The sequence below is a fragment of the Panulirus ornatus genome, chromosome 68, assembly GCF_036320965.1.
Source record: "Panulirus ornatus isolate Po-2019 chromosome 68, ASM3632096v1, whole genome shotgun sequence".
NCBI classification, from domain to species: Eukaryota; Metazoa; Arthropoda; class Malacostraca; order Decapoda; family Palinuridae; genus Panulirus; species Panulirus ornatus.
In genome coordinates, this window is record NC_092291.1 from 20914253 (window position 1) to 20928523 (window position 14271).

Sequence of the window (14271 nt, forward strand, 5' to 3'; positions counted from 1 at the left end):
AACATGAAACATAATAACTAATGTTGTCAATCCAAAATTATCTCAACAAGGATGATAAAGAATCATCAAGTCAGGAATAATACTTGAAAACGTACCAAAAAGGTTATCTAGCAAATAAGTTGGAAAGGTTATTAAATGCAATACCAGGAGAAATGAGAAACATGAAAGGAATGACTACAGATATTCATATGAAAACAAGACTTGTGTTTAAAGTCAACCCCTAATGAACCTTTTATTGAAAACTACATAAAAACAGTGGCAACTGAAACAGTATAATTCAACTAGAAAGATGCTGTGAACACTATATGCTAGCTACATCACTTTGCCAAAATCTCAATGTAAGTATATAGGTAGGTATACCCTGAGCATACAGAAGACCTACAACATGTTCTAAGACCTTGTATGTACCTCCCTCACTTTCACATCTAGATATACATTAAATAACTATTAACATCAAACATCCCTAATACAAACCAATCTTCAATGGGAATCACTCATTTTCCCTTCTTACATGCACAGGCTTCCTCTTTCAACAAAATTTCATCATTGCACTTAATAACATTTCATTCACTACATATGCTTGTCGGAACTTTTTGAAGTTCTCTTTGTCAACTCTACTTCATGCTTTCTCTTAAGTCATAAAAGCTATACACAGTTCACTCTCTTTCTCTTAAAATTCGTCACGAAAATTCCTCAAAGCAATGACCAGGTCCACCTTTAATCTTCTAAAGCCACCACTCTCTCAACCATCACTTTCAGCAATGCATTACCAGATATACTTAACTGACTTATTCTTTAATTCAAGAATTCGTTTTGGTTCCCCTTAACTTTATACAGGGACACAGTACATGCATTCTGCCAATCTTCAAGCACCTCACCTCGGGCCATACAAACACTGTATAGCTTGATTAACCAATCAACACAGCTCTGATGACAGAATTTACCAAACTTCACACTGCCTAATCTTCTAATGTCATAAATACAAAAATAATTTCAAATTAGTTTAACCTAAAATCAACAACAATAGAAGTTGGGTGTTGAAGACACCAAATTTGTTCCAGCACTATGGAACAAACAGAATATGTGGTGAGCACTATGCACGAGCCCTGCCTCAGGCAAACTCAAGTAGTAGGTACACTTAAGTATGAGCATTTCTTCAATTTGCCCTTCCACCTAAACAATGACCTTGTCTTTTCTTTTCTCATCTCAACTGACTTGTACATCCTTTCTTTGCCTTATTACTCACACCCACTTTCCAAATGAAAATGCATATGCAACATTCCTTTCTTGTTTCTCAATAATATCAGCATTATTCACATAACCTAACTTCTAAATGATGTAACTGCAAAAATAACATCACTCACTCTTGAATAGGCATCCTTTCATCTCAAATTCACTTTTTATTGACATGCTTCCTCTTAGCAATCTTGGGTGAAAATGCATTTAAATTACTATTTTCAGGTACTGACAATGTGCAAAAGTTCATTCAGTACTATCTTGTAATCCATTCTTCATGCCACCATCCACAGTGCATTTGCTCAGAGCATTTCAAATGTAAATCTTCTCCATTTTGTAACTATTCATCTAATATCTATCTAAACCCTAAATCTTCCCACATATAACTATCATTTCTGGAGAGTGCATATGATAGGGCTGACAGAAATGCTTTGTGAGAAGTATTATGAATATATAGTGGGGGAGGAAAGCTGTTAGAAGCAATGAGGAATTTTCATCAGAATACAGCATGTCTATGAGTAAGCAGAAAGGAGGTTGTGTGGTTTCAGAGGGTGGATCTGTGACTGGGGTTGCTGTGACCATTTATGGCTGGAATGGTGAGGGTAGTGAATGCAATTGCTTTGGGGAGAGGGGCAGTCTCCAGGGGTTAGGGAGGCCTCAGAAGAGTCATTTGTTGTTTAGTGATGACACGGCACATAATGCAATTCTAATCTCAAACATCATACCAACTGCTAAACACAAAAATTCTCATGAAACTAAACTCAAAAATAAGCCAAAAGCTAACCATAACTCTCTAAATGATAGTCATGAACAACCTACAAATAATCCATCCTCATTCATCTGCTCATCCACCTTTCACTTACACTGACAAACAAAACTCCATCAAAACCCTAAAAAACTCTCCTGCTACTGACCCTAAAGCATATCAAACATTAAAAAAAAAAAAAAAAACCAACCCAATGCAATCCAAGCACTTAAGTGGTCCCTTCCTCACAGCAGTATAACCAACCACAGTTTTAAGTATATGCACTTAAAATACTGTATACCACTTTACTAATCATGGTATAATGACTTCTGTGCTTGCATAATTTTTTCTGCCACTTGGGAAAGGGCTGTGGCAGCTAAGGGTCAGGATGCCTCAGAAGAATCATTTGTTGTTTAGTGATGACACAGCAAAGGTGGGATAAAATTAACAGGTATAAAGAAAATCCATAATTCCCATACCATCCTAACCCCAACACATAATGCAATTCTAATCTCATACATCAGACCATCTGCCAAACACAAAAATTCTCATGTAATACAACTCAAAAACAAGCCACACACTAACCACAACTCTCTAAATGATAGTCATGAACAACCTACTAAAAATACATCCTCATACATCTGCTCATGCACCTTTCACTTCCAATGACAAACACAACTCCATTAAAACCCTAAAATAGTCTCCTGCTCCAGACCCCACTGCATATCAAACTTAAACAAAAAAAAAAATACTAGCCCAAGTTCAATCCAAGCACTTAAGTGGCCCCTTCCTTACAGGAGTATAACCAACCACAGTTTTAAGTATATACACTTAGAATCATGTATACCATTTGGGCAAGGACTGCAGCAGCAAGGGATATTTTTAGCCCAGCCCAGCTGGATCCAGCATACACAGTGTTGGTGTGAAGGCATGCAAAGTGATTCACAAGTGAAATAATTGCATCACCTTAGTCTTGCCACCTATGCTCTGCCTATATCACTCTTTCAGTGTGACTCTCATCACTTGAGGAACTCTGTAACAGATCTCGATAGTGCACAAACATTTTATTACTTTTGCTGCTTTTCCCCAATATGGCCTTTCTTTAAGTATACATCAGTGATGTTTTTTGAAGTACAAGAGGCATTTATTTACCTTAAAGTGTTCATCAGAGAAATCAAGAGGACATTCCTCCTAAACCCCTTATATCACATAAGTTTAATACTTTTCCAACCTTGGCTTTGTCTACAGCAGATCTTCTAGGAACATAATACACATGATTGCCAAGCAGCTTCTGTGCAGACATGATCAACCTCTTCTGTTTACACTAAAATATCTAAGTCATACAGAAACTTGCCAAAATATTATCCAACTTGAAACTTCCCCAGTCCCACTAATTCCTCCAAGGGGCAGTTCTTTCTCAAACCCACTTCAATCTCTAAATCATTCTCTGTACCTCACATGCTACAGACTCTAAATCATCTCTGCACCTCATATACTACAGAGTGAAAGTTCTCTCATATGCAGGTAACATCACAATTACATTAAAGCACCCTGACACACACAAGCAACAACATACATGCAACATCACATCTCACAATCTGAACACTAGCTCACTCAAAACAATGTCAGCATCCATACAGAAAGTCAGCATCACCCACCTAACCTTTGACAAAAAGGAATCCAATCTACATCCTACTTAACCATGAATGATTAACTAATTTCATCAACAAAAACTAACTATACAAGGTAAAACATACAACAATACTTGTGATATTCAAGCCCATCATCACAAACAAAAAATTATCTATCTATAACTCTGACATCTATTCTAATTGCATCTCTCTCAAAGACAAAGGCCATAATTGAATTGAATATCCTCCGAATGCTCTATGAACATTCAGACAAGAAAAAGAATCACTAGAATATTCTACAAGTAATTCATCTGCACTATGTCTTGCTGGCCTGGTTATTCATCCAATCAAAAGCAAATAAAAAAAGTACACACAACATTGAACAGAATACACGGAATAATCACCAGTTGCTTACCAACCACAAACTCTCAATACAAAGATATGGAAATATATATGCTTGGCAGCCAATTCTTGCAACAGCTCTAACCTCCTCCTGTCCATTCCCCTAAATAATCAATCATGAACAACTTGCAGAAAAAAAATTTACCCCTGCCTCACTTCAACAATGACACAATACCTATAGATCCCCATATTCTTACTGCATATCCCAGACAAGCACAATACAAATGCTCTTCCCAATTCATTGTTAAACGACATTCCACCATACATACACCAACCCATAACTAAATTTCCCTGATGTGCATGATTTACACTTTCTAGTCTGTACTTTAGACATATGTAACCACTTTAACACAACAAATATAAATTCAACATATCATAAATGCAAAGTCCACAATGAACCCTTCCACCTCTATTGTCCAGCATACACACACCAGAAGGAAAAACACCAACACACTTCTTGACCTATGTTCCTGCCTGGTGGATGTGGCCTGCTTCCAAAGTGCCACAGGAGCCCCAGTGAAGGGGACCCTGTGGCAGAAGGAGTAAATTTAAGTAAGATATATACAGACAGACAGATATAAAAAAAAAGATAATATCTGAAGAACTGAGACATATCTTGCATGTAGGAAAGTTTCTAGACATGCTGTTTCTATTTTGTTGATAAATATCTTTACATGTGAAAATGGAACACAATGACCATACTTCCTTAAAGGAACATATCTAATTTACCTGAATGGTTTGGCTGGAGCTGCAAAGCATTTGTTGATCTGTGATACAATCCAGTCAAACAACTTTGCATAGATATGCTTAGCCAAAGCATCTCTTGAAAATGTTGCCTGAAACATAGACATAAACAATTAAAAATATCAAAATACAATCAAACCCACCCGAGAGAAGCACATGATTAACACTGATTCAATATGAAAGCAAAACTGTTTTTACTTTAAGAATTCATGAGTATATCAGCAGATCATCTTACAGCAGTAAAAGGATTAACACATACAGTATCTTTAAGTACCACATAAATTTTCCAATACTAAAAACTTTAGCTTTATCTATTTCATGCATCTCTGCAAGAAGAGTCAACCCCCTTAACCCAAGCCACTCCAGAGCCAATAACAAATGCTTAAGCAGAATTAAAATGTTCATTCCTGCCTCATACATATAACATACTCACACACCTCTCTTCCCTCCACAATAAAGCCCTGAAAGAACACATTCTCACCACAACGATTAATAACTCATCCTAAACAGCTACCTCCAACTCATTCTGTAACTCCACTCTACCAGACATATACCCATCTGAAAATGCAAACCCTAAACATGAGTGAGTTATACTTCCTCGTCTTTCTCATCACATCATCAATTTCCCCCAAATTATATACATTTAGTATATGAAAAGACCCCATCATACCCAGGATTCAAATCTTAAACAAAAGAAACTGAGCAACTAATACTCAATTGTCCTTCTTTCATTCTACAAAGAATACATCTCTAAAAAGTAATTCTAACATGTGGACACAACTGGTTTCCTGAGCACTGCACGAGCCCTATGAAACAGGAAACTGTGGCAGGATGATAAGGTACCCAAGTTCATTACAAAACAGAACATGCAGTCACACAATTACACCCTATGGTCCTGCACTCCATTTTTTGTTTTTGACAAATGCTCTGAAAAGCCAAGCCTTAACTGAAATGCAAGTAGGATTAAAAATATAAAGAAATTAGGGAGAGAAGAAGACGAAGAATCCAAAAATTTGGGAGGGTGTGGAAAACCCACCTTTTAAAAAGGGGTAGGTTATTGACAGCAGAAGTACCTACTTATCTATGGGTACCTACAATGAAATTTTGCCAAAATGGTATGTCTAGCATGGTTTTTAATTTATGAGATTATTCTTTTTAGCTGCCACCTACATTACAAAATTATCAGTTTCTGGTTCATCTGGGATTGATTTCAACCACTGTCTGCTTTCTATAATTATTCCATACGTTTCTCATTTCTCCTGACAGTATGCTGAAAAACTGATCTAGCTTCCTAGTTTGGGTCTCATATATTTTTGCTTGATTACATTTTGGTATGTTCCATGGTATCATTAAAACTTAACACATCTGAATCTTCCCGTTGAAAGAATTCAGATTTAACAATTTCTTTTATAACTTCAGTTTGTTGCTATGCATACAAATATCATATCTTTCTCTTACCTTTCCAGGCCAAATAGTTGCAGTTCTTTCAGCCTTTCATGGAGGGAGAAAAATGAGGAGGTAGGAGTGTTTTAAAATAGGGCAAGTCATAGATGGAGCAAGAGACACAAGAAAAGAAACCAAAGCTTTGTGGCTTACATAAAGAAACATACCACAATGGCCCCCCCTTGAGCTGTCAATGGTCACTTATTGTCATTAGACCCCAGGACCCCTTCTACAGGGCTCCCACAGCTTCAAAGTTGCTCTCAACACAATAACAAGAAGATGATTGACTCCTTTTGAGTGAAAAAGTCTTTGCCATAACTATACTTCTTTCCCTTTCATGAAAGTGGCAATTTGAAGAACGCAGGAAAAATCAAATGCTGATTCAGGGCGACTGTGTAAAATACCCAAATTCAGTTAGCAGAAAACCCACAAATAGTAAACAAAATGGCATCCAAACTTCAGCAAGCTCTTGCTGAATTAGACCATATCTGAAGACAGGACTGTGTGCATAACCTAGCTGCAGTCAGTAAGCATCACTGGCAACGGTGCGGTAAACAGTATCAGCTGTCTACCTATCTGTTTCCAACTGGAACTCCCTCAAAATGGTGGCCACGACAAAGAGAAGCACAGTCTCCATAGCTACTGAACTTCAGTGCCACTTTTCAGTGTTTACTCCCTCGCCCTTTACAGGCCACTGGTAGGAAACAAATATAGCGTAAAGTTTGTAGCAGCTCCTACCCAATGTCCCTACTGACTACTTCTACCTAAATGCTCATGCCTATTGTACCTAAACCTAGCACTTCTACCTAATACTCCAGCATAAATGTCCCTACCTACTGCTTCTTTCTATTGCTCCTACTGTCTTGCCAAAGGGCAGGGCTAGTGCATAGCATTCACCACAGGAAAATCTAAAGTTACGAAGAATGAGCTGTGTGAGTTAAGTGTAGTTAAGTGTTATGTATGCCAAGGAGATACTGTATGTTTGTGGACAAAATGCCAGTAATCTACAAGTGGGCGAGGCAGAAAGAAAAGACAGCTACCTAGGTCAGAGAAGTGCATCTTGACAGCAGCTGAAGTGCTGGCTCACTACACAGGTGTCATTAACCCTCCCAATACCCAGGCGGGTAGTACTGGTAATATACCTCCCTGGTTGTGTGCTGCCCACTAACTTCTACCAACTTATAACAGCTATATTGGTTTTATCAAAATTTATTTTGCTCAGAATACAGTTGTGTCCATTGTGTGCACTGTTATATCCAATCATCAGTACAAATTTTTTTTTTATCAGTACCCCCTTCAACTACCATAATTGTTTGTACACAGCTATCAATCCACAGGCCATGCTTACATGTGATCAGAAGGAAAATTCATGTTGTTGGATGACCTATGAGATGAAGAGTTGTATCAGCTGTCAAAGAAAGTGAGGAAGAACAACATGAAAAATGTGAAGAAATAAGTGACAAGAATGATTTTAGCAAGACAAGCAGATTCGGGCCCTCTGGGCCATCATGTGCTTGCTCCTGCAAAGACCATGGGAATCAGTGACCCTTACAGCCAGAAATTTCTATCCTGCCAAAGAAATGGATAAAATATTGGCAACTGTGTGTGAAGCTCAGTTACTGTGCAACTGGTAACTTCCTCAGTGTGTCCACAGACAGATGATAGACAGGACTGCCTTTTAACAGCATTATGTAATGAGGGAGGAGTGAGGACAGCATAGGAGTATACCCCAGCTACACTCAGCTTGGCCTTTCTTCATGTGGGAGATATTATGAAACAACTGTGTCTGATTTTCAATTTAAGTAATCCTGGAGTACTTATGGACTTTATCAGATGATGGGTAAACAGCAAGAATACCTCCAAATACATCAACAACCTCCCATCATATACTAGCCATTTTCCTTTAAATTCAGTTTTTGTTTATTGTAATATTTCATAATTCATTCATATCAATATTGCATTCATGCAGTGTTTGTGTATAAAATCTGAGTAGGGTGCTAAACCCTTTTCAAGAGACAAAATTCTTGATATCCTCCCCACAAGTGCCAGCCACTCTGCATCCTTACACTCATCTTTAGTGTGCATATTGGACTTAACACTTCTAAATATATTCATGTTATTTACTACAAATTGTGACTATGTATGAAATGAGGGTAGAATGTGGAACCAAGATAAACAGAATGAAACATCATATCCTCTCTTATTGGAAGCAGTCAGATAAGTCTGGAGACACTGTGCTGGATTTGTCCTATGCCAATGGCCTATCAAAGGTGAAGCACTAAAGGCAAGCCAAGAAGTGGCACTGGACCACACCAATTATGGAAACTCTTGCTATGACCAACCCTTGAGGGAAATCTAGGAGGGTACAGGTATCAGTGATATAAAGAGATAGATAGATATATAGGCAGGTAAGTCAAACATATTCCTCTCTGGCCCTCACTCAGCAGTGAACGAAACCAACACAAAAGATGTTTTACTTTCTTAGTACTTTCTCATACTTTTAAATGCCTATCTATCATTTCATTGAAAAAGAAATTAATTTTAAACTGCACTCAAACATATGGTCGCTACAGTTCAGAAAACAGTTTAAGAGTTAAAATACTTTCACAATCTCTTACAAACCTTCTTACTTGATCCAAAGGTTGTCTAATGAACTCTCACTGCTTACAGATGCCTCTCATCTACTTTTAATTTATCTCCTTCATGAACAGTTCGTTACTGTCCCTTAAATCGTCATTTATTCTTCTATTTAATCCTCTTCTACTTTCCTTCATATATAACATCCATTTAACTTCATTATTCAGGATCTAGACTCTATGGAGAGGATAAGTGAGGAGATACTAAGAAGGTTTATGTGTCAAAAGTGGAGAGAACTAGGAATAGGAAACCAAGAACAAGATGGAGGTATGGAGTAAAAGAAACTTTGGGTGATATGGGCTTGATCATACAGGAAGGCATGTGGATGAGATGGTAAAAATGAATTGGAGCAAAGTCTTATATTACAGATGATATGCTGTCAATGAGCTGAGCCAGGGTATATAAAGCAGCCAGGGGAAACTACAGAGAGGTATGTGGGGTTTTGCTGTGAATAGAGGGATCCAGTTTCAGCATATTATGCATGCCAACCACAAAGCATTTGTGAGAAAATGTGGCCATTCTTTGTCTGTTCCTAGTGCTACCTTGCTGATATAAGAAACAGTGAACAAGCACGAAAAAATATCAAGATTTTGTCATCTACAATCTTTAACCATTACTCATTACTATTTCCTTGCAGATTCAGCTTCTTTTTTTTCAAAACCCCTATTTCTCCACCAACTTCACTGAATCTTCAATTCATATTATACCTACCTTTACACAACATGAACATGCAGTGCCATACATCTCCATGGCAACTTCCAATCATGCATTCTTGTACTGCCTCCACATTAACTGAACTTCACCGTGACCTGTGTTGGATCCTCTCAGCTGACTGTTTAACTTTTCTACTTCTATCTTCCCACGTTTTCATTCATATTTCAAGTCCTATACCATCTACAATAAAAGTATAATCTATATATTACTATTACCTGATCAGAAAAACCCCCTCCAACTCTTCTCCACGACGACACATCAAGCACATTACATATAATAATTTTCTATCATAAATATATCATTCACATTTTATCTAAACTATTTTCCTTGAGTCAGTATCAGGTGCATTTATGAATACCTTTATGTTTAAAACATATATTTGCAACACTCATACTTGATGATACACACAATTCAGGTATTCTTTCACTACTGGGAACCCATAATCAATTGTCTATCCCTCCTCGACTCTGTCCCATACCAATCCATTCAAGTCATCCATCACACATTGTTTCTCCCCAAAATCTACATCATATACTGCTCTCTCATGGTCTCTCTAGAAGGTACTCTGAACCTACTCACCTCTTCCATTTCAATTTCATGGTATATATATATATATATATATATATATATATATATATATATATGCAACTATTGAGGCTCTTGCAGTTGAATTTTCCAACTAATATTCTTGCACTAGCATACTTGCACTCCAGCATCTTTTCAAACCATTCATCCATCATTAACGACAAACTCTCCAGTAACTAAATATTCAAACAGTCAAGACCGGTACTTCTGTTTAAGGATTTCTCTTTGAATGAGGAAAGTTACAAAACTTTTCCAAGACTGACCTTGGACATTTCATTCACTGCTCTTTAACGGATATATCACTGATTTTGCAAACTGCTTTCACATGAACATTCATCTAGCCCAGAGATACATCAGTTTTCCTTTGAATATCCTTGATAATTGCAAGTCTTTGTTGATGAAAAATCAACACATACAGTGAAAGTCAATTACTGGCCTAATTAATCAACATAAGAATCTCAAACAGAAAATTATTCAAATACTTTGTTCAGCATACATCAGACCTAGACTAAGCAGATGAGCATATGGTTCAGCATTTAAAAACATTTCTTTTACCTACAATTCTTTACTGAATTTATCAACTCAACACATAACGTTGCTCTTAAAAATTAGTGAGACAGTGCAACTTCAGTAAGTTCTTACACTTGTTCAAAATTGCTGATGATACTCATGTCTGAAAGCTGAATAAAACACAAACCTCAGTGTATGTCATTGGTTTTGTGAAAACTTCTCTGCCACTAACAATCTTACGATGGCACAACCACTTCTGAATATCTTCTACAGGGATTCCTAGTAGTTCAGCAACAATGTGAAGTGATTCATCTTTGCTCTGTTGTGGTTTAAAATACATTATCAGGAATGAAAATACAACATAACCCATTACAGTTCTGTTACTGTGATCAAAACATTTTATCCTTCATGAAAACAAAAAAATTTGAAACTCAACTTTTAAAACCAGATGCAATAACATATTAGTACAAACCTTCTATGTCTTTGAATTTATCATATCATCAAAGAGTTAGATACTACATACAGTGTGTTACAATATTAAGAGTGTAATATAACACAACTTACATCAATAGTAGAAGAGTCTCCATTATCCTCCTCAAGCGTTACATTGCCTAAATGTAAAATTCCTGCAAGAATCCTAAAGATTTGCTCTTGTGCTGCCTCATTAATTCCTAGTAACATAAATGCTCGACGTGTCTCCTGAAAGTCTGCAGCATCATCCACGCCATCAATATGAGGGCTGTGGCCTTGGTTGAGGTAGTGAAAAGTTTGCTGATGCCCTGAGGAAGAAGTCAACAGCAATGATTAAAAACGAAGTGTAGCTACTGAAGCAAGGTGCACTTACCCCCTCAAAAGGAAAAACTTCTAAAAGAAGCAGACTTTAGCATAAGTTACATAAGATTTCCACAAAAGACAATAGTGCAACAAAATCTAATGTGGATAACAAGGGCTTTGTTTTGTTGCATCAGATTTATATCCTTACAAAAGACAAATACTGATTCTTAGTTTCCAATGATAACTCACACGAAAGTTCAAGAAGAAGAAAAAGTAAATTAATCTAAATAGGCTAGAATGGTAATTGATAAAAAACAGCTTCTCCAGTCACCAAGATACCAGTGATCAGAAACTAAAAGCAAAGGGTACTGCTTGAGCGGCAGTGTAAGCCAGTCAATGAAATGGATACTTTTGCCTTTCACCAAGCACATAATACTAATTAGCACAAAAAAAGAACTAAGAATAAAGTGTCTCAGCTTTCAAAACACTCTTTGTTGGTGAGAATAATGCTAAATATTAAAAATCATGGGCTTCTGAATATAATGACTAGGACTGTCTGATACTTTGCAATTAGCCTAAAATCAGTTAGCAAGTTTCAAAATAGCATGAAAATGAAAAAAATCAAATTTATTAGAGGATGTACAATTCTTCAATGTGACATTAGTTATTCTAGAAGAATGTGAATTCTCCCCAAATCCTACTCCAAGCTATTTTGCTCTGACTTCAAAACAAATAGGTCTTAAAGCTACTCAGATGGCCAAAATCTTCAAAGCGCATAATTCACGAATGGCATATACCTCGGAATGAGACATCTTAATAAAAGGTTGTATCTGATCAACATTTGTATACTAATAGGTGTTATAAAAATATTTCTAAATTTGAGAGAAAATATTTATATGCTGCTTTTCCATGGCTGAATGGCAAAATGGTGTTTGCAAATCTGGGACCATCACATAACACTGCAACCAAACCTCAGCAAAACCAAAATTAATACAAGCCTCTCAACTCTACCTAGCAGTTGAATAAGACCTAAAACTATCAAATTTCTCTAATTCCTTCTGTAAACATCAATTTTCTCTGTGTTCAAGCAACCTTCAAACTCTTTGACCTTCATCAACCATACTCATTTAAAGATTAAGTTTACTCTGATGTTCATGGTTCTTACCTATCACCTCTCCCATTTTTCTTACTTCTACAGAACAGCCTTATCAAACCTCCAAATTCATATCCCACTATTCCATATCAGTGATTGTACCACTAACTTTAAACTTTCTACCTCTTACATATGATAACCAAAATATCTCCCTTTCACTGATCTCTCAGAAACCTGTCCATAATCCAGCCCCTTTAACAAATACAATGAGCTATATGACATTTCTCCCACTACTTCCCATTTTTTTTGTGTTGATAACTTCCTAAAAAAGAAAGCAACAGCTTCTCAAGGTCCTGCAATAAGGCACAAATACACTGCATTTACAGAACAATGCCTAAATACCTCTGCTGTATTTCAAGACAGAACATGCTTCCTATAATAAGTCCACACGGTTCATCTATACCACTTTGTTATCATTACATGCAAATGTAAGAAACATCACGTTTTATACACACATTCATAATTGCAAATTCCGTCTTTGAATCACCACTACAAATCCATCATACAGTAATTTATCAAGCTCAAAAAGCCAACATGTGCCTCGATGTCATCAAGGTGTTCAATAAATACCTAATAGGTAGCATAAAAGTCTGCGGTTGCTCATTCATAATTACATATGCAGTGTATAACCAGCTCCATAAAAGAGTGAAGATATAGCAAATACAAGGGATACTAAATAAGAATCTAGCAAAGGACACACAATATCAAATAGACATGCTATTTAAGCAAAGCATCATGGTATGGAAGCAGCATCATCACACACTCAGCGCTCACTGAACCACACCCTGGCGGGTCTTGGATGACCGCTTTGGATCCTCTTGCAGTCCTTGGTTCATGTAGTGAAAGCTTTCCGGGGGTCCTACAGGAGAGGGCAATGTATATCACCAACTTAAGTATACAACAGATATCATTACAGGGGATCATTGGAGTCAGTATGTGCTGAACAATTTAGAAAAAAAGAACATTAATTGATATCATTACTGGGGTTCACAGGAATCAGCATGTGCCGAACAATTAGGAAAACAAAAAGGAACATCAAACTATATGCCTACTTACTCTGAGTAATTATAAACTTTTGTATAAATTATAAAACCACATCAAAACATGCCAATAAAAAACTTTTCTAAGTAATGCAAAATGCATATAAAAATAATTTCTAACTATCTATATATCATAACTCCATTATCTATTTAATGTGGTGGATCCGGCAAACACAGCCTCTACAACATCACTGAAATACATCCTCAATTCATGCCCACTATGTTAAAGTGAAATACAAACTTCCAAACATAAAAGTGCTTCATACATTCACACTACATGCTAATATGAATTGTCAAGTGAGACCAAAGTCTCCATTAATGCCACCTACAAACACATAATGCTTCCAGTGAATGTGCTTCTGAAATATGCCGTGTTCTGACAAAATTTCTCACTACACCAATCCATTTCTACATGATTTCCCCCTTTTCCTCTTTCCTTCCACTTCTGAAGTGTATTCGATCAACCCTCCTCACGCCCAATATTGTCCTCAAACATGGTTCTTCCTCTCCATTTTTCTCTATGGCCAATGTTTCAAATCCATACAGCAGTGATGGGACTACTATACTATCAAACATGTTCATATGTTCCCTTAACGATAATGAATTGTCTCTTTTTCCACACTTCCTAATTGCACTTAAGCCCTTTGCCTCTTAACT

The 14271-nt window shown here is 36.8% G+C and overlaps 1 protein-coding gene across 9 annotated transcripts in view; it reads right to left on the reverse strand.

The window, feature by feature from the left end:
* didum (dilute class unconventional myosin) overlaps positions 1 to 14271 on the reverse strand; it is a 245874-nt gene that overhangs the window by 131417 nt on the left and 100186 nt on the right. For 6 of the 9 annotated variants that reach the window (XM_071659556.1, XM_071659553.1, XM_071659552.1 and 3 more), the window contains 4 exons: positions 13359 to 13433; positions 11212 to 11426; positions 10835 to 10966; positions 4744 to 4850 (listed from right to left, as the gene is read on the reverse strand). In XM_071659556.1, the coding sequence (XP_071515657.1) occupies positions 4744 to 4850; positions 10835 to 10966; positions 11212 to 11426; positions 13359 to 13433 (529 nt within the window). The remainder of the gene's footprint in view (positions 1 to 4743; positions 4851 to 10834; positions 10967 to 11211; positions 11427 to 13358; positions 13434 to 14271) is intronic. The other 3 variants (XM_071659554.1, XM_071659555.1, XM_071659557.1) reach the window with 1 other exon arrangement.